This window comes from Macaca thibetana, chromosome 4 (assembly GCF_024542745.1).
Source record: "Macaca thibetana thibetana isolate TM-01 chromosome 4, ASM2454274v1, whole genome shotgun sequence".
Taxonomy (NCBI): domain Eukaryota; kingdom Metazoa; phylum Chordata; class Mammalia; order Primates; family Cercopithecidae; genus Macaca; species Macaca thibetana.
Genome location: NC_065581.1, coordinates 62,315,499 through 62,338,200, shown reverse-complemented (window position 1 = coordinate 62,338,200; position 22,702 = coordinate 62,315,499). Strand labels below are relative to the sequence as shown.

General features: G+C 33.2%; 1 protein-coding gene across 1 annotated transcript in view; it reads left to right on the top strand.

The window, feature by feature from the left end:
- LOC126953401 (protein eyes shut homolog) overlaps positions 1–20,935 on the top strand; it is a 253,500-nt gene extending 232,565 nt beyond the window's left edge. Inside the window, exons 8-11 of the mRNA XM_050788855.1 lie at positions 1,153–1,324; positions 2,263–2,341; positions 10,513–10,794; positions 20,780–20,935. Coding sequence (XP_050644812.1) covers positions 1,153–1,324; positions 2,263–2,341; positions 10,513–10,794; positions 20,780–20,935 — 689 coding nt within the window. The remainder of the gene's footprint in view (positions 1–1,152; positions 1,325–2,262; positions 2,342–10,512; positions 10,795–20,779) is intronic.
- Positions 20,936–22,702: the final 1,767 nt, after the last annotated feature.

The window sequence follows — 22,702 nt, the reverse complement described above, 5'->3', positions numbered from 1 at the left end:
GTCAGCTATTTTCATTGTCTTCTTCATCATAAGAAGCTTATTACTTATCTTTTTTTACAACTAGGTATTATGTACTGGCTACAAGAACCATGTTTTCCAATTGGTATCTACGGCATTACTCAGCATAGCAACTTATGCACATATCAGAGTAGCTGCAGCGTAGGTAATTTAAAGTAATGATCAGAAGCACAAGTCAGAGGAAACATGATTTAAATTCTTGTTTGCTGTTATGGCCTGTGTGGCCTGGAAGTTTTACTTACACTCTGAATACTCACCAGTGAGTTAAGGTTAATGAGATCTGCTTATCGGTTTGATAAGCATTAGCTAAGATAATGTGCAGGAAGCCTTAAGGGCAGGGCACACCAATAAGTGCTCAATCAATGCTAGTTTTTATTAGTAGATGCTTGCTAGTAATGGATATAATGGGCAAATAAATTATTCTAACAATTCTACAATGGTTCTGTGCTCTTTCCAGATATTTCAAACATACGAAACACAATCTTGCTTTCTATTAAGCTCTGCTTATGTTATTATCTAGATGTTTTCTATCTGTAAATTATTGCCTGCTTAACAACGTTTTTGGGTTAACAGGAAGTTTTTTTTTTGGTTTGGTACCTCTAGTTGAGCATAGAAGTGGTTCCTGGTAGGTGCTTAAAAATATTCGCTACTTGGCCTTTGAAAATCCCAAGTATGTAGCCAAACTTAGATTTCATTTAGAAATCTCAGAGAGCCCATTAATGGATTCACTAAAGCCAAATTTAGAAAACTTCAAACTCATTCTTAATTCTTATAGGTAATAAATGTTTGACTCTCAAACACCATTACAAAAAAAAATTATGAATTAGTATTCACAGTGACAACTTGATATAATTCATTACTTCACTAATATTCTCAACAAACATTACAATAAAAACAATCTCCTCAGTATATTAAGCTTGTGCTTTGTTTTTGTCATTCACATTAAATTATTAATCTGGATGTTCACAGACCTAAATATATTCAACCTTGGAAAATGTTTTATTTTGCTACCGAATATCAAGTTATCATTATAGAGAGAGGTCTTTGTTTCTTGGAGATGTTTACCATAATGAACAAACTTTTGAGTTTTGTATTTAAATGGTTTCATGTTTTGCCTTGTCTGTTCCCACATAGGTATCAATTGTGAAATAAATCTTGATGAATGCCTATCAGAGCCCTGTCTTCATGATGGAGTTTGTATTGACGGCATCAACCATTATACCTGTGACTGCAAGAGTGGGTTTTTTGGAACACACTGTGAAACAAATGCAAATGATTGCCTTTCAAATCCTTGTCTACATGGAAGGTAGCTATTTTTATTTTTTTTATTATTAGCTTTATGAAAATATATTTAACTCACAATATTTAAGGCTTATTGTCAAGGGAAAGTTGATAAAGATAATTTTAATTATGCTGTTTCATAAAACAAGAGCTAAGTACGTTTAATATGACAGATGCTGCCAGTTTTAGCTAATGCAATGTACTGATACATTATCTCTGCCCTTCTTTTATTTCTGTTCATTAGCATAAAGTAATTTTCTATAAATGTGGATTAATTAGACTTTAATATACTTAAAGGTAACTGCTCATGCTAATAGAACTAGCAGGTAAGATGATGAGACATTCTATTATTTGCTCTATGGAGAGATAATACCACACACTTAGTATTTAAAATGTTCCTAAATAAACTGGTTCTTTCATCCCTATGTGTATGAAAAGTATTTTATGACTCTATGAATCTGTGTAATAACTCCTCTGATCATGGATAAAATATTGGTTAATACACATCTAGAGTGAAGGTATTTCTAGGAGATGCAGGTGGCAAAGAAGAATATATCACAGATGCACCATGCTGCTTGCTTCTGCGTTACTTTTCTTTTCTAATTCTGCCACCTACTTTGTAAGCAGGGAAGGGAGAAAGAAGGTTGGCAGCTCATTGCAATGCAGCCTGGCCATAGCTAACTTCAGTTTCTCACATAAGCCCTAGACATACTTTTTATCTTTTAAAACTGTTCATTCTTTTCATTGCCATGGGGAAAATGGCAAAAATGAAAATTGATCCATTTTTTCAGTCCAGTCACCTTCAAGGATAAGAAACCCAGGAATAAACTCTGCTTTGTATTGCTCATGGGAGTGCTTTTTTTCACCTGAACTAGGAAAGAAAAGTTTAAATGGTGAAACTCCCTTGAAGTTATGCTTTAACATCTACTTATTTGAAAATTTAATTCTAATTATGTGTTTCAGGTGCACAGAACCTATTAATGAATATCCATGTTCATGTGATGCAGATGGGACTAGCATACAATGTAAGATCAAAATTAATGTAAGTCTTATAATTTTATTAAAGCTATATGACAAAAATTTTAATTTAAAAGAAAAATCAAATTGCTTGCTGTAGATTTCGAAGTCATTTCTCCCACAGTTGATGATTTTACTGTTCTCTCATCTTTCCTCTGTGTTATTCTTTGGCTGCTCCAAACAAAACTACAAATCATGGCTTTTTTTTTTTTTTTCCACCTTTTCCTTCTTTGTCTTTTGTTGTTACAAAATTCCACAATTCCCTTCCCTCCTGCCGACTGCCCCACCAAACTAAATCGTTGAAGTATCCATTATCAACAGTTGCTCAGATGGCTTAAATTTTACCATCTGCCTCGTCCTCTCTGGTCTTAGGAGACAGAGGTATCTGTGGATATGTAGGAATGACATAGGATTCAATTAATGTAGATATCACAAGGTATCTGTGGATATGTAGGAATGACATAGGATTCAATTAATGTAGATATCACAACAAATACTGGATGTATATATCAAGAAGTGGGCAACACCTTTAATATTCTCAGGATATGTCTTTCAATCTTCAGGAGTCTCATGTGGTGTGATTGACATATGGTATTTTATATGGGATGCATCATTTGTTGAGAAATGTTGGTTGACTGAAGATTGTGACCGTTCTTGGTAGATGAGAATCTTGTGAGCCTTTTGGAATCCTTGGGAGTTCTTCCAAATCATTTTTGATTGACAATAACATAGTAAAGGGAGGATGCATACAAACTAAAAGCTTTTGTCATTGTGAAACCATGGATATTTTATTATATTCTTTGTGTCTCTCTCCCTAGTCAGTAAAGCATAGCTATACTAGTTCTGACATCACAGGATCATGTGTGAGAATGCTCATGAAACACAGTAGCTATTCAGTAAGTGGCCCTTTCAGAGACGGGTGATGGAGTAGTTAAATGAGAACCAGGATTGAAACTCTGTATTGCTACTTACCTACTGTGTGTTCTCAAATTACATTTATTTTGAAATTATGTTTTGACTATTCAATAAAAGTAATCACAGTAACTACCTCAGGTTATTGCAAGAATTAAATGAGATAATGCATGTAAAACAATTAGCACATTTTCTGACACAGTTTTAAAAAGCATAATTATCTGTTGATATTGTGTTTATTTTGTTCTGGATTGTGAAAGCCATTCTTGATGCGGAAAAGGAAATGTAATAAATAAATTCCCTGGTAGAGAATGAATGAACCATACATCCTGTTTGCATTACCACAAATATTGCCTGAAGTAATCTCTAACACCATATTTCTTGATAGTACAAATATCATATTCTTTGTTTTGAATTAAAATATCAGTAAATAGACATTTTTGACATATATATGTATGTATGCATATACATACATACATACACAGACAATATTATGAGAGCAATTGTTAAAATTCTACCTAAATGCTTCTAGATTTTTTCCTAATATTGTTATTTTAGCATAAGAGCAAACTCATTATACTCAGTGATATTTTTGTCTTAGAAGTATATGTTAGGAGTCATTCCATTAAAATGCAAAGAGTCTTGATTCATTCTTTTTAATAGCTATAAAGTATTCCAAATAAACATTGAAGACCATGTTTACCTGATGAGAGTACGAGCACACCAGCTTACCTATATCCTATTAAATGAAATCACTTTTTACAAAGTGTTGACTAACTTCATGAGGAAAATGCAGTTTGTCATTATTTTAATTTACATTTTCCTAGGTTACTATCAAGATTGAACACCTTTCTATACTATTATTTGTCATTTGCAGTTCTTTGTGCCTTGCCTACTTATAGCCCTTTTTCTTTTTGCTTACTTGCCCTTTACTTTTTGATTTGTATATATTAGTTTAAATTATAGATAAAATCTACTAGGTTCTGAAAAAATGCAAATCTTTTACAGAGTCTGGACACCCTTACTTTATACAGCTTATGAATTGTGAGATTTTCATATTTGTCTTTACTTTTCCTTCCTAAATGGGCTTTGTCACTCTCCAAAGAAATCCTTCACACTGTAATACCTTAAATATATTTTTATATTCTCATTAACTACAATTATAGAATTCATGATACTTTTAGTGCTTTAACTCATAGTGAATACATTATGATTGATAAAAACTAGAAATCTAACTTAATGGTTTCTTTTAAGCATAATGATTTTTTCCAAGAAATTTTATCAAAGGGTCTCTTAATTCTTTCTTGATTTGGGATGCTTCACTTTTCATATAGTAGATTTCTATATATGGGTTAGTTTTTGGACTATTCTGTTTCTTGACTTTTTATCTCATTTGTACTAGTACCATCTAGAATAATTATTATAGCTTAATAATTTTTTAAAAATCTTGTCATGTTTCACCAATGCATTAAGTGTACTCTACATGTAATTTTGCTCACTCTGTAAATCTTAGATATTGAATGTCTATAAGAAATTGAGATATAATAATCATTAGATATACTTCCTACCTCACCAGCTCCACATGGAAAATGATCTACATCTCTTTCTCTCTAGTGCTGTATCTCTCTATCTTACTTACTAGCTGACCTATTTCTTTTAACTTTCTCTGTGGTACAATGCTTAGATAACACACTCTGAAGGAGATTCATGAACTGTTTTTCAAGGCTAAAGACGCAAGAGAAATGGAGAAAGATAGGCAGTACTAACTGAAAAGTGCACTCGAGTCAATATAGGGCAAGGTGTTATATGTGAAGTTCCTTAGGAGTGGAAAAAATATAGTTTATGTTAGGGCTGGATGGGCAACAACACAAGCAAAATTGCTGTGATGGTTAATATTGAGTGTCAACTTCATTGGACAGAAGGATGCAAAGTATTATTCCTGAGTGTGTCTGTGAGAGTGTTGCCAAAGGAGATTAATATTTGAGTCAGTAAACTTGGAAAGATAGACCCACCCTCAATTTGAGTGGGCACAATCTAATCAGCTGCCAGCTAGGCTAGAATAAAGCAGGCAGAAGAATGTGGAAGAACTAGACTGGCTGAGTCTTCCAGCCTCCGTTTTTCTCCCATGCTGGATGCTTCCTGCCCTCAAACATTTGACTTCGAGTTCTTCAGCTTTTGAACCCTTGGACTTCCACCAATGGTTTGTCAGGGGCTTTCGGGCCTTCAGCCACAGATGGAAGGCTGCTCTATCAGCTTCCCTACTTTTGAGGTTTTGGGACTCGGACTGGCTTCGTTGCTCCTCACCTTGCAGACGGCCTATTGTGGGACTTCACCTTGTGATAGTGTGAGTCAGTACTCCTTAATAAACTCCCTTTCATATATATATCTATCCTATTCATCCTGTTTCTCTAGAGAAACCTGAAACACTTTGTTTTGTTTTTTGTCCAAGTGACAATTAGAGGGAAGCTTTAAAAATTAGAATTAATGCTGGAGAAAAGCAAATGCATGCCTGGGGAGAGAACATATGCTATGACTAGTGAAAAAAAAATGTAATTTAAGTTCTGGATGTGCACACACAAACAGAAAAGAAAAGTGAGAAAGGCAGCATAGAAAGCAGATATTTTTCTTTCAAGTTTGATAAGACTTAGGAGGATGGCATGTATCCTCATGCACCGTGTGTATGTACATGGAAGCAGTATTATTTTTAAGATATCAAATAATAAATATATATGTTATGAACTAAAATGGAAAAAAAAACTAACTGCAGAATTAAAAAAAATCATGACTTTCTTAGATGAAGTAGAAATAAAAGAATGTGTGCTTTAACGCCTAGTGAATATATTGTTATGAGCAGACTTAATATAAAGTAAGGACTCATGTAAGTTCTCTAAATAAAAAGGAAAGAATTAAAGAACTGTGTATAAATAGCAAAGACATGGAATCGACATAGGTGACCATCAGTGGTGGATTGGGTAAAGAAAATATGGTACATATACACCATGGAAAACTACAGAGTGATAAAAAATAATCATGTCCTTCACAGCAACATGGATGCAGCTGGAGTCCATAAAACTAACGTAATTAATGCAGGAACAGAAAAAGAAAATACCCTATGTTCTCACTTATAAGTGGGAGCTAAACATTGGAATAATAGACACTGTGGACTAGAAGAAGGTAGAGGAAAGGAGAGGACAATGGTTCAAAAAAATGACCTATTGTATACTATGCTCACTACCTAAGTGCAATACACCCGTGTAACAAGACTGCACATGCGTCCCCTGCATGTAAAAAACTAAGTACCCACACATGAGTGCATGTATTTGTGTTTCTCTGAGTGTGAACTGTAATTTATGAGCTTTTAATTTAATATAATTTACATTTTGTCTGCCATGTATATCATGTATGTTTTTCTATTTTTTGTTATTCTTTCACTAGTATATAGTGGATTCTGGCATTCAGAAAATTATTTTCATGTATCCAAAATTACTTTATTACAGAACTCTAAAGGTTCTGTGATTTTTGACAGGTTTAAAAGGGACTTATTTAACAAGTTTTTCTCATTCTTTTTATTTGAAATTAAATGATTGAACCATCAGAATGTTTTCCAGGAGAGGGTTTGAGTTTTGAGTTTGAGTCCATCCCCCTCAACAAATGGTCAGCTTTTTCCTACAAATTATTTTAGAGAATATCACTATCCTTTAATTAGAAACAAATCCTTAAAATAGACAAGATCTTGCAAAATGGGAACATTTATTACACACACACAGAGTACCTTGCTTTTTCACTTAATCAACCACAGATTATTCTTATATATATAAAATATATATTATATCATATTTTATATATATTCTATACTACCATATATTCTACTTTCTTCTTATTAATATTCTATTGTGTGGAAGTACCATATTTAATCAGTACCCTTTTTTGGATATTTAAGACGGTTTATTGCTCTTAAAATTCTTTCTGTGTTTTAGGTGCCGAAGTTTGAGTTCATTCTATGCTATTTCATAGCAGAAAATAATCAGCACTAATTTTAGGACCCCCTCTTGCTCATTCGTTTGTGTGTGCCCTACCATACTTGTGTGTTTATTAGAAATATTTTCTTATGTATTTGTTCTGGTAAAATGTGAATATTACTTCTTGGTATATGCATCCTTTGTTTAAATAAATGCCACTATGCTCTCTAGGTATTTGTCCTCTAGCTATTCCACTATTTGCCCTCGTCCCTAAATCTTGAATCCCTAAGTTAGGGAAAGCCTGTGAATACTCAGCAAAAGTGAGCCCAAACCTGGATCAGAAGAGTAAAACAAGTGGGGGTAAGAGAAGTTGCATTTCCTTTTCCAGCCTCTTTTGACTACCAGCAGCAAGCACATGTCACTTACAATGCTACAGATTCCGTAGTTACATCTGATTGAAGTGTTCTCAGTCTTTTGGATTGCCCAACCCTGTAGCTTGCAAAGTAAAAACCCACAGAATTAATGAGATTTTGAATATACACATTTAAAAACACTTGACTACACTAGCAGTTCTTATTCAGAACTGGCCAAAGTTCACGGAATTCTGTGAAGGTTAATCCCCCCTTTGCAGGGGGAATGGCAGGGACTTAGTAGGTACCTTGTTCTGTTCCCACTCTTCAAATTGTACTTCTCTCTCTATCTGTTTCCCTTTCTCCAAGATCTTAATTGAGGAAAGCGTTCCACTACTCAAAACACTAATGCTAAAAGATAAAACGTGATGCCATGAGAGAAGTGTTATGCTAAAGATGACACTGGGTAACTTCCTTTTCTAGGAAGTTCAGAGATCACAGGACAACCCTGTGGATCTAAACCACATCCCTCAGAAAGAACACAACTATCTGAGCCAGTGAGGTAACTGTCACATTTACTAGCCCAGTTAGTACTTTGCCCTGTCTAAGAATTTCACAATGAATATATCACTGCCCTGTTCCTTTCATGCTCCTGTACATTTCCTGGAATAATATTTTCAGTACAAGTTGAATGAATATATCACTGGGGTCAAGCTCAGTTGTCTAGATTGCCCTGGTCTGCAGGATTCCTCCCGGCTTCCATCTCTTTCTCTAAATACTCAACCTTTTATATATTTTATTTTCTGAAATTACTTTAGTGAACTCTTTGGGAAAGCACTTTATTATATTAAATAGAATATAGCAAAGCAATAGAAATGATGATGAACAAAGGGAAAGGCATCCTTTTAAATTTTTAAACCAGGAAAGATCAAGAACTTTAAATGACAATTTGATTTCTTCTAAAAAGAAATTGCCTTTGTATTTCCCATTAAGCTTTCTAATTAATTTAGTAAAAGATTCTTGAAACCCTGGAGACAGAACTTTTGGCAGTCTAAAAACGATCCCTGTCTTCCCGTGGTAGATACAGTTCAATTAGTTTATGTAATGTTTTCTAATAAGTCATTCCATACATATCTGGAAATAGAGCTAAGGGAGAAACATGTTTCCATGACACTCCCTGTGGAATTCTGCATTTCTATTCCATAAATAAAACTGCAATACCTACAGGATAGTCTACTATGTGCCCTTGGTTTTTCTTAACAAGTTCAAATTTTCAGCAAAAGTGGAACAAATATCATAGCATTTGTTTACAAAAACATACTTAGTTCTATCACTTGTGGGGGGTGGGGGTGTACCAGATTACTATCTAAGTTCCAGGCATGACTGGAATATTATACTGAAGTGCCCAATTCATTTCTAATTGAGGATGACACTAATTAATCTCTCGGATTATTTTTAACATCATCTAATTTTCCAGTGGATAAATGATATTAATGCAATGGCTTCCATAATAGTCTTGTCAGTATGAGTTTCTGTTGTTAACACTTTTTAAACGTCACTAAATATTTGTAAGCATAGGTGTTAATTAATGAATAATAATTCTAGAAAATTATCACTTTTCAAGGTAAAATGCTGAGGAAGTATTTTATGTTTGCATACGCAATTATCCTTGAGAATGTAAGAACTCAAGACCTAGAGTGCAAAATGATTCAAGTTGGTTTAGGTTCATTAAGATATCTTTAGATAACTCATTGAAAATAATCAGTTTTACTAATGATGTCATAACTTTCCATAAATTATTTCTCAGAATTATGGGTGCAAATCTTTTCAGTTTACATTATGAAAAATAATGTCATACCATGTTTGTGGTACTATGACATGTGTTTTCTACAATGTAAGTGTGTATATATATATGTGTGTGTGTGTGTGTGTGTGTGTGTGTGTGTGTGTGTGTGTATATATATATACACCCTAAACTGTAAACTTAAAAGCATATGGTATGATATGGTAGAAGCTAAATATACAGAGAAACATATTTCTTGTTCAAATTAAGTGCCAAAACATTGAAATAGAGGCTGACTGAGCCCTTGGCCTTCAGAGTGGAGAAGAAAGAAAGATAATATTTACTGATCACATATGATGTTTAAGACACAGTGCCATTATTTTATTTAAGTCTCATAGCACACCATATGAGGTGGGTGATATTATCGCCATTTTGCACATCAATGTAGTTACGATAAATAAAATACCATTTGTTGAATAAATAAGTAAAGCTATGAGAAATTCTAAAATATTTTTAAGCATAAAAAGTAATAGGTATTATCCAGATTCTTCTAACTCTACAAGACATTTACACTTCTGCAGCTATAGGTGTCAGTAACGCTGGACATACATTTGGACAAATGCATGGGAAAAAGTAGGTAATTAAAAGATTATGATTGGATTCAAACTTCAGCTGTTACAGGAGTTTTAGGTATTTTACATGGACATAAATCTATTGTGAAGTGTTTGTTCTAAGTATGTGATCAAGCCCAGAAATCCTTTGAAATTTCATGGAAGTACTATTAATCATTACCCTAGGAGAGCAGAGTTGAACTGGGGCTGTTTTGGGAAAACTCAGAGGTATGATAGACACTAAGGGCTAGTGAATTCTGTTATTATCTGCAGAGGAAATTTGCTTTAGCACCATTATTGGGGGCAGGGGCAGTTCTCTGACATGATACATGTTTTTATAAAGATTAATAATGATTTTTTTCTTGGTAAATCAGCAATAGAATATTTGACAGAGACTTTCTGGTAATAAAAGTTAAAAAAAAAACACTATTATAAACATATATTTCAATTAACAGAGGAAGGAAATGTCAAACAAACTTGCACATCAGTTTTTTAGATTATGTTTAAATAAAAATATAATTTTATTAAAATGGTCAGCCTTATATTAATAATCAAATTTGATTCTCTATTTCTTAATCTAGGACTGCACATACATGCCTTGTATGAATGAAGGCTTCTGTCAGAAGTCAGCACATGGATTTACTTGCATTTGCCCACGTGGATACACTGGTGCATATTGTGAAAAAAGCATTGATAATTGTGCTGAGCCTGAACTTAATTCAGTCATCTGTCTTAATGGAGGGATTTGTGTTGATGGCCCTGGACACACTTTTGACTGCAGGTCAGTATTTATTTACCCACAAGTAAGTAAATATATATTTAGGAGAGCTTATAAACATCCCACTAGTAATTCACTCTGCAATGTAAATACTAAGGTTTCAAGTAAGATTTTATCTCATATATATATCTATATATGCACAACTTAGAAAATAACAGTTACAAAATGGCATTGCTTATATTTTCCAAATATCGTATATTCATATCACGCCCATGTTTTGCTTTCCCAGTTAAATCATCCCTCATTTTATAATTGTTTTTATCTCTTCTCCTTTCTCAAAGTGGGTTTTTATCCTTTTTCTCTAATATTTTATACCAAATGAATGATTTGTTAATATTTCACATTTATAGCATAATTCCTAGCCAGAGATTCATTTCTGTTACTACTATGCCTATCTCTTGAGATCTTAATAAGTTATAAAAATTTTATTTGAGTTATAAAAGCGAATTATTCTATCACTATATTTTTAAACCACTTTTTAAAGGTGTAGTTTTTAACTTTTTAGGAGATGAATATTTTTCCCTTTGTTATTTCTGATTATATAATATATCCAATTGATTGGTCATTTGAGAATTTAGTCACTATCTGTTCAACTTGTAAAATAATAACTGAACCCAGGTATTAAAAACTATACACACGTACTTTACCTCCTTTCAGTCTCATTTGTGCCAGGAGATGTTAAGTTAAAATTTTTGAACTGTATTTCTGTCATATATCTTAAATTACTGACAGGTTTGCCATGTATATCTTGATATATAGTTATTTACTAGTAAAGTATACTTATCATTTCAATATTTTATTATTTCTTTTTAAGACACTAATATATTCTGTCTTCTATACAGTACTGTCACTTCCCTATTTTCTTTGTTCAATATCTAAGGAGTGTTTTGCCTATTTTTATATTTTGATATCTACTGTATCGTTTTATTTGGTATATATCTCTAGTAAGACACACATAGATGCTAATTTCATATAAGTTCAAGAATATTAACTTACATTTAGCATAGGCAAACAATGTTTATTTATTATTATGACATAGATATTAGTTATTACACATTGCCTAACATGCCATTTTTGTTTGTTATACACATGCGCCAGACATGTGTGTGTACCTATGTGTGTATTTTAAATCCTTCTTTCTCATATCTTGTGTTTTGAACATGCTTTCTGTTTATTGTACTTTCATAGTTTGATAAAATATAGTGAACATGTTTTTTATACAAATGGAAATTATATAAAACAAAATTATTAAAATGACCACTGCAAGGATTATCAGGGTTATAACCTAATAATTGCCTGGACTAAATCATTAATCATAAATTGAACATGTGTTTCTGATGGATACAGTGTTAAAAATCAGAATTCAATTCATGGAAATACATTTTGTTCATTAAAAAAATTGATTATCAAAATAAGTAAACATAAACCTAAAATGTGTATTTTTACAATCTGTTAGTATTTGTTAAATCAAGCACTGTAAGAGCTCTTAGTCCATTTAGTGTTGCTATAACAGAATAACAGAGACTAGACTAGAGGTTTATTTGGCTTATGTTTCAAGTGGCTGAAAAGCCCAAGAGCATGGCATAGGCATCTGTTTGGCTTCTGGTGAGGGTTTCATGCTGCACCATAGGATGGCAGAGATGTGAATGTGGAAGCTGGAATGAAAAAAGGACAAAACAGGAGAGGCAACCTTGCTTTCTGATACCCACTCTAACCAGAACAAATCCCTTCTTGAGAGAATGAATCCAGTCTCATGAGAAACACTTTAATCTATTTTAAAGGTCTATTCACTGTGTAAGGCACCACCTCCCAACATTGCTGCACTAGGAATTAAGGTTCCAACATGAGTTTTGGTGTGGACATCTAAACCATAGCAAGCTCCTTTATAAATATTCCTTTTAGGGAAAAGTTATTTATGGGCTAGCTAGGTTCATTTTTTTTTACAGCAGGAAGCCAGTGGAATTCAGATTGAAGATGCTCGCTTCTTTTCTTGGCATATTTCCCAGGAACAAGCATGGGCATTCATTACTGCTATAAAGTTATTCAAATTGTATTTAAATATGAGTCATCTGTCTCCAAAATTATCATTGCTGATTCAATGTGTTTAAAATCCCCTGAAGATCTGTCAATGGTAATGCCTTGGGAGGTGCAGTTTCTATTGGGACTCCATGCTACAGTTGGTGCCAAGTCAACACAGTCCTTAGATAGTTTACTTACCAAAGAAAACTCATATTCTAGGAGGTAGTGCTTTTCAAGTTAAATTATCAGATTTGTTCATGGGTTAAGGGTTAATCTATAATATGTTTATGTAAAATCATAACAAAATTATTATTTGATATTTAGAAAAGGAAACTGAACTTATTGTTCTGAGTCCTATTTTGTGTTCTCTAAATTTAATTAAAAAGAATCATGTCACTGTTAAAAACCTGGTAAAATATTTTGTTGTTATTATCTTTATACTATTTTTGCTTCAGTGTTTATGCCAATCATAGTAAAAGTTAATGTCTTCATTCTTGTTGCTGGTTTGTTAATGAGTTTGCTAAAGTTTGTTGACTTTAATTGGGAAAATTACTCAACTTTATAACTTTGCACCTTAAGGATATTTATCCTGAGGTCTTACTTGCGAGGAAAACTATTTTATTAAAATATTTCAGCCTTTAATGACCTGCAGAATATTCCATAGGCTTATTCTTATAATTATTTTAGAATTTGTTTCCAATTGAAGTTTAACACTGAATGACATTAAACAAACAAAAAAGATAAAGACTGCACTACCCTTTTAAATTGCCTGTAATTTGTTTAATTCCCAACCTAAAATATTTTGCCGTGTTGTAAGATTCACATATTAATTTTAACTTGGTGAAATGTAAATTTCTTAGATCTTATCTTTGACTGAGGATGATACAGTAAATGCTGTCAGTTTGCTTTCATCTCCATCATTACAAAAATGAAACCAAGGAATGGTCTATTTTCCTGAATGCTGTATGTTATAAATTCAGTTGATTCACTTCTTTCACAAAAGTTAACATGACTTTTATTTAATTAAAAACCATATAGAAACTATTTATTCCAATGACTGACATATAGAGAACTTATAATTTAATTCCCTTCTGTTTTTATTTCTGGAGTTTTAAGTGTTTATTCAAAATATGTGTTTTCATATGTTTCTCTTATTTATTTTTTCAAGTCGGGAGAATTTTTTTTTAATTATTATTCTATTTGTCTTATGCAGATTGATACTGATTCACTCTTTCTGCATTCTACTTTGGGTGGCAATATTGCTTACATATTGTATATCACACGTTACAAAAGTTTCTTTGATGAAATTTTTTTTTCCTTTTTTAAAATTTTCAACTTTTATTATAGACTAAAGGACACATACACAGGTATGTTACAGGGGTAAATTACTTGATGCTGAGACTTGGGATCCAAAAATCCCATCACCTAGGCCGTAAGCCTATGTCCCCTTTTCTCCCTTCTGCATTTAGTGATCCTCATTGTCTGTTGTTCCCATCTTTATGATCATGTGTATTCAATGTTTAGCTCCCACTTACATGGAGAACGTATGGTGTTTGGTTTTCTGTTCTTGTGTTAGGTCATTTAGGATCATGGCTTCCAGCTCCACTCATGTTTCTGCAAAGGGCATAATTTCATTATGTTTTGTGGCTGCATAGTACTCTATGGTGTATATGTATCACATTTTCTTTTTTCGATCCGCTGTTGATGGGCACCTAGGTTGATTCTATATCCTTGTTATTGTGAATAACACAACTTAAAACTCTGTCCTTCGTGTATTTCACTTTTTTCAGTCTTTATATTTTTGTTCCTTCTCACATTTTTATTTACTTCTCAAACTTTTATCCAGTTTTTCTGAAATTTTCTTATTTTAGACTCTTTTATTTTTTAATGCACCTTAGTTTTTCATTATTTCCATTCATTGTAAATGTAACACCCACTTAAAAAGCCACATTATTATCTTCTGTTTACAAAGTAGTTTATTCCAAGAGTTCGATTTTTTTCAAAGTTCATATAGCTGAACTCATCATTTTATTGTTACAGAATTACGTTGACTCAGAGTGTCGGTTTCTACCATTTTGTATCCCTGCTTTATTGATCTTCATGGTCATTACCCAGATATATCAGAAGACCACTTTCATATCCTAACTCTATTTGCCAGATTCTTATTTATTGAATTATTTCTGTGTCTCCTAGACTATTTTAAATGATAAGACTGAACCATTAAGTGTCTGGGCAGAGGCAAGCATTAATAATACACAGGAACACCCATGAAAGCCTATTTTTACTACATGTGTTGTGGTTGCCAGAGTCTAAGGATCAAATTACTGCACAAATATGAGTCTAATAATCTTCCTCTATTGTTAAATTTTGAGTATTGGACCTCTCCAGGTCAGAGGTGTATCAGATTTACACTTTGTTCATTGCTGATTTCTCTCATGAAAACATTTTGTTATTTTAAATTATTTTAGAACTAAGAAAATGGTACATAATTAAGATAGCTAGTATTCATTTAAAAAAAAATCTTCCTAATGCAGTAACTAAATTTTGAAAGATAGGTAGATTTTTTGTTTTTTGGCAAGGATACATTTGTTATGGTAGTTAGCACAGATATACATACAGAAGAGTTTTATTTTGATGCAGAAAGAAAAAAAATTACCAAGAAACCCAGATTAGATATAATTTTTTACACTTTGAGTTCAATGGTGTTGTCTAATGTTCTCAGGCACATGTAGAGCCACTGAACCTGTTAGGAATTTATATTCTGTGCAACAGATTTGTAAATTTATAAGTTGATTTATATGGAGTCCTTTCAAAGCAAAATAAACCTCATGTTGTCTCAGTTAAATTATGTATTTGATATATACAAATATAAAGCTAGGTATAAACCCATTATATTTATTGTTGTTATATAACTATAAAAAAGTTTTAAAGTTCCATGAAAGCTATAAGCCTAATTGAATTGTTACCATTAAATGCTAATTTAATGTGATACACTCTGGTGTTGCTACCTTATGACATTATCTACGTCAGTGTCCCCTTGCTTCAGTGTGCCAGTTGAAAATATAATTCTTCCAAAGCATGTTTCATACTGTAAATCCCTAGTGTGCTATATAATGATCATAGGTAGATTCTTTAAACAGGAAGGGAAGGGAAGAGAAGGGAAGGGAAGGGAAGAAGGGAAGGGAAGAAGGGAAGCAAAGAAGGGAAGGAAGGAAAGGAAGGGAAGAAGAGAAGGGAAGGGAGGAAGGAAGGAGGGAGGAAGGAAAGAAGTAAAGAAAGGAGGAGGGAGGGAGGGAGGGAGGGAGGAAGGAAGGGAAGGAAGGACTTAAGCCTGACTGTTTGGAAAGTGACTCTGGATAGTAAAATGAATGAACCACTGACATATAGTTAGTCTCCTTATTACTGTGGACAAATAGATAGGCAGTATTGCTTTGCATACTGAAATAAAATAAAAGCTAACTGTTTCAAGCAAAATAAGCTAGTATTTCTTTTAGATAAACAGTTACTTAGATGTTAGGTGTGCAGTAACATATCATTCTATAACCATATTTCAGGTGATTTATAGAGAAGTGAATGGACATTTTAAACACCTATTTTTAGTAATATATGTTTTAGACAATCCAAACATTTAAGTGATTGACTTTATATTACTTAAGGAAGAAATGCCAATCTAATAATATGCACATCTGAAGTAGAGAAAAGTTACATGACAAATAATAGATAAGATTTTCAAAGTCTTTGCCGTTCCCAAACTGTATTTAATTTAAAATAATTGAAAATATTTTTGTGCAGAAAATATAATACCTGATGATTTCATTTCTAGTTGTAAACTCAATTGAGTTTTAGGGCTGAGGGAGATTATAGAGATTACCTTTAGTGTCCTAGTTATTACATAGGTGACAAGGCAAAGGCCTAAAGAGGTTTGTACTCTGTCAATCATCAAAACTGAAGTCAGAATCAGTGGGAAAGTCAATACCAGAATTCAATGCATTGCTTATTTATTTTTATTATAGTATATTTTATTTGAAATATGAAATACAAGAGAAAAAAATATATGGTAAAAAGAGAAGAAATATTTATAGTCAGATATCATGACTATTCTCCTTGCAGTTAAACATCTATATTGCATTTTATTTCCTGGTGCAAAGTTTAAAGACATTAATGACTTTGTTCAGTGTAATAATGGCTGCTTTCAAAAATCCGTAAGTATTATTAACCATGTGTAACACTTTAATAGCATTTTAATGCATGTAAGTTTTATTAAACTATAAAAACTATGTTGAAATTACACTAAAATTCAAATTAAGCTCACACAGCAGAGGACTACAGAAATAAGCAAAAACATTATATATAACTTTTTTCAATCTGTAGATCACACAGAATTTAGGAAATAATTTATAAAACAAAGCACTGAGCCACAAAGATAGTTGGTTTGTTTTTAATATGTTAAACCCCGTTCCAGGCATTTTGTTTTTTTTCCATAGTGCTCTCTGCCTTTGCCTTACAGAGTCCTCATCCATCCCCACAACTTTCCCACCATCCAGCTCCAAATTTCCCTTTAATCTTATATGATTTTTTCCCAGATTTGATTCTCCTTGGTCATTATCTCCATATTTTTTAAGTGTTTCATGTTCTTGTCCTTATTATTTACTTAAGTTTTATTACTCTTTCTACCTTGAAATGAGCATAATTAATTCACAGTAATTATATATTAAAAGATTAGTAAGCTTTAATGTTTGATTCCTCACAGTTTCAAGTTTCTTTTTAAAAAGATGGCAGGAAAATTAGTAAAAGAGAATTATTTTTAATTATATATTCTTAGGGACAACAATATCCTATGATATTGTTAAACAAACTATTTGAGAGAAGTAATCCATACTGGTATCATACTGAGGAAGGACAGATGCTATTTTTTTATATGCTTTGATAAAAAACTCCAAAATAAAGGCTAAGAGAAGTTAGGTAACTTATCATGGTTACAGGGTAGAGATATTGATTGTACACTAATCCATTTTCAACTCTCATTAATCAACTTAGCATGAAGTTAATTAGTTTTACAACTTGAAAAAAGATGTTGGTATTTTAACAGCCGTAGTTTAGGTGACATTTTATTAAATAGAGATTATGTTTTCAAAAATAAAAGATGGAACATGTAATACTCTAAATTTATGACTAAATTATTACTTCACAACATGGAGAGATTCAAATTTAAAACATCAACCTATTTTAATTTTTTAATATAAAGTATTCTTATTAGTAATTATGTTGTAATTTTAAAATTATATTTTATCCATCAAATTAGTAGGCCTTTTCCTATATTTACATGTAAGATTTTTTTATAATTTCATTTCATAATAATGAAATCTTTTTCTGATGACCTCCTAAACTATCACATATAATATAATTATATGTGATAATTACTTATAATTACTTACTGAATATTTTTCTTTGTTCATGTTTTAAATAAAATTACTAGAATTTCAAATTTCCTTAGGATTTTTTAAATTATGTATTTTTGTACTTTAGTTCTCCAAATCAGAATTTTTGCAATATTTATCAGATTTTTCAAATATTATTAACAAATTGAATCAATCTAAAATATAATTTTACTAAATACATATTATTATAAAATAATAAATTAGAATTGCATTAAAATTTGTATATTTCCAGCTTTTGCATAACCTTTGGAAATGATTTTGAATATAATACCTTATACACCTTTCCTGTTTAGTCCTGTTATGATTTCTACTTTTCTTAGTCATTCCATAGATAAATAAATAAAAATATATTTTGAGTAGTGAGAATTTATTATGGTTTGCCTTTCAAAATACCTGGCAATAATTTATGATCAAATTGTTACTCTTGAAAGGTAAATCTAGATTATTTTCTAGATAAAATAAATGTCAACTGCACTAACTGTGATGGTAAACCACAGTTAGTGATCACATGTTCAATCAAAAATTTAAACGAGTAACAGAAAAAGCCTGTGCATTCAATATAATAGATTTTATTCTATAAAACACAAACAGTGTTTGCTCAACAGCATCAAGTTCAATTTTAAACATACATCTGTTTATTCCATTTGGGGATACAATTAAGATCACTTTATTACCATAAGTAGAAAATAAAATGAGACTACTCATTTAATTCACCAAGTGAATTTACATTAAAGAGTATTTGATTTCCACATAAAATTATACTGAAAATTGGCAACTGCTGTATTTTTTTAGGCAACTAACTGATTTCAAAATAAGATTAAAAAGTTAATATCATGGTTCATCTAATTATTTTATAACTTAATTCAGCAAATATTTCTTGGAAAACTACTATGTACAAAAAAATCATTACAGCTGGAATTTGAAAATTGAGAAATCATAGCTGTACCCGTATTTCCTTCAGAAGTTCTTATAAATAGATTTTAGCAGAAGAAAATATGTATGTGATATATTTTAATAGGATGGTTATGTCCATTCAAAATTACAAATTAGTTTTAGTCTCCAATCATAAATATGTGAATTTTTTGTGTATATTAAAATATATTTGTGATTGCTTCACAAATACACAGATATATTCAAATTCCTTTCCTTTGATGAAGTAGAAATAAGTTTCTATTGTTTAAAACACCTTTATCAAACATAGGTTGCTTTACTATATCGTCAGATTCCAAGAGCCAAAGAGGAGCATATATGATCCATAGGATCAAACATGACTAATTACAATTCTGTATTTCTTGAAATCAAAAGGAAAAATGAAGGAAAATAAACAATTTAACCATATTAAAGAGAGTTGTGATACTAATAATTATGGTTTTATGATAGTTTGTTTGGCATAATTACCAGACAGTTAATGAGTTTGGTGGTTTTCTGCGGCAAGATAGAGAAATATTAAAAAATGTTTCACCATTTAAATTTTGGTAAGAATAAAAGTGAATTGTTATATGTCACATTTCTTTTAATTTACTAAATAGATTGTGAAAATAAGTAAATATTGATGTCCAGTTCTACTATCTTTACTATTAATTGCTATACCACTTTACTAATTCCTATCAAAGTTAATCTTTAATAATACTAAACAAGTTATACCAAGTATACTGAATTTTCTAGAGAAAGAGTTCAAATTATTTTAACTGATAAATATCAAATGGCTGTCTCAATGCAAAATGTGATGCCTTTAATCAATAACAAGTTTACTGTAATAAATTACATACCTCCAGATAATTTTAATTGTAGGTATGGCCCATCTGGACCAGCCACGGCAAAGACACTAGCTGCAGTAGGTGAGGCACAGCCAGGGTTACCCTCCACAGAACAGGCAGAAACCACGCCCCTTTCCAAGTTTATTGGGTGGGAGCCCTGCCCTCCCCGGCGCAGCTGCAGCCACCCAGCCGTGGCTGTGAACCCAGGCATCCCTGTGCTCTGGGGGCCCTGGGAAACCTACCCCATGGCCCCACAGTGTTGGAAGTATCTGCTCTTGCTGCCTGGACTCTCCCCACTCCTGGCACCTGCTCCAATTTTGGAGCAAGACTGAGGCCAAGCCTAGGTGCTGTCAGGACCGGCCAGGTGTGCCCATGCTTCGGGTTATGCTGACATGCCAGCCCTCTGCCACTTTGGCCCCCTCCAGACTTTGGGTGCTGACAAGCACAAGAGGGAGGCCAAGGGGATGCTGAGGGTGGCTCCCTGTGGACCCGCAGATGCCCCTCCACAAGAACAGCCTGAGTGCCTTGGACAACATGATTGATGGTAGCGGAAGGCAGACAGGCTTCTGGGCAGAAAGGGGTGGGTCCCCATTGATGCCCCACCTTCAAGCCAGGGAAGGCCTGAAGCATGGGGCCAGACTGTCAGTTCTGGTTGGAGTCTACTGCGGGATTTAGAACTCATGGTGCTTTTTCCAGACGCAACCGCGGCCAATCAGCACACACTTCCTCCCTTCTGAAGTCTATAAACCACCCCTGCCACACACCTTCAGTCCCCCTACTCAGCCAGACTCAGAGACACATCTGGACGACCAGCTGTGGAAAGGAGCTACCCAATTTGAGTCTCCTTGACTTGTAGGGACAACCTGCCTATGAAAAGGAGCTACCCACTCCAGATTTCCTCTCTGCAGAGAGCTGGAAAGGAGCTACCCGTTCTGGGTCTCCTGGGATAACCTGCCTGCAGAAAGGAACTACCCACTTCGGGTCTCCTAAGAGCTGTTCTACTGCTCAATGAAGCTCCTCTCCAAGCTTCTGAGGACTACGTGACATCTCCAAGCTTCTGGGAACCACTGCATTCCCCTCGTACATATGTGGGTGCCTGCAGTGGGAACTAGGTGCAGTACATCTGGTCCAGCTGTAGCCTTGCATGGAGCTGGCATCTGTGCCAGCGCCTGGAGCTGCCCACTCCACCACAGCAGCTGGTGTCTTCACAACAGCCACTCCAGAGGGCTTGCAGCTACCATCAGTTTAGCCAAATAATTGTGGCAAATCAGTTTAATCTCAGCTGATGTTCACTAAGAGATAAATAGATGATAAATGATAGATGATTAGACACATAGATAGATGATACATAAAATCTCTTTACATGAATCAAACTGGCAAATAACTGATTTTAACCAGGGAACTTACTGGTAACCTTCATCTTTAGATAGTTTAATTAATAGAGAATAAACAGAGAAGGGATGATGCTAAAAATAACTTACCTGCATATTTTAATTTTGCACTAACACTTTAGATAAATTAGTAGTGTGAAAAGATGAAATATGAATGAAGAAGTATCAATTTAAAAGAATTTTATGAATTAGGATAATATAAAATTAAGTTTATTTTGTTTTTTGTTTTGGTGGCAGCCATTTACAATATTTATAGGTCTGCTTCATTTGATAAGAGAAGGTTACCAGGAAAGAGCAAGGGTACTGGAACGGAAAGAATTACACATTCAAAAACCTTGTTTAGTTACTGTTTAGGAAGCTTAGAAATTTGTTATAACTCGGCCGGACGCGGTGGCTCACTCCTGTAATCCTAGCACTTTGGGAGGCTGAGGCAGGCGGATCACGAGTTCAGGAGTTCGAGACCATCCTGGCTAACACGGTGAAACTCCATCTCTACTAAAAATTAAAAAAAAAAAAAAAAGCCTGGAGTGATGGCGGGCACCTGTAGTCCCAGCTACTCAGGAGGCTAAGGCAGGAGAATGGCGTGAACCCGGGAGGCTGAGCGTGCAGTGAGCCGAGATCGCGCCACTGCACTCCAGCCTGAGCAACAGAGCGAAACTCTGTCTCAAAAAACAATAATAAATAAATAATAAAATAAAAAATTAAAAAAGAAATTTGTTATAATTCTCGTAACAAATTAGTCTCATTTATTAAATAGCATGGTCTACACTAATTTTGCACCAACACTTTAGATAAATTAGTAGTGTGAAATCAGAATGTTAATCCAGTGTTCATCAGAATGTGGCAGGGAACATCATGAGGCAGGCAAAGATAAATTGGCAAAGATAAACTTGTTTAGAGAATCTCTCCTCAGCAACTAGTTGAGACAGGTGTGGTACATTTCTTTCTGTCCTTTCCACTTCCTTATTTCTCCTCATGAAGCCTGGCTTGCCAATCTATGTCATAGGTGATTATGAAATAATTCGAATAAAATTATCGTATGATTTTGTCTCTTCTTTGTACTCTTTTTTCTTTGATATAATTCTGACACACCTAATAGCTTTTTCATTTTAAATAAAAGAATTTTAATAAAATACATTTAAAAAGATTGGAAAAACACATAATGGCTAAATATCTGTAAAATGTTCAATTAATCAACAAGGTAGAAATTTACAGTCAGTTATCATCAACCCAGAGTATATAACAATTTCAGCAGCTTTTTCTTCTTTTAAAAAGTGGATACAAAAACATGTTAAATTATACATAAGTAACTTTGGATGTGAAATATTCCACACCATTTTTTTTTTTTATACTTTAAGTTCTAGGGTACATGTGCACAACGTGCAGGT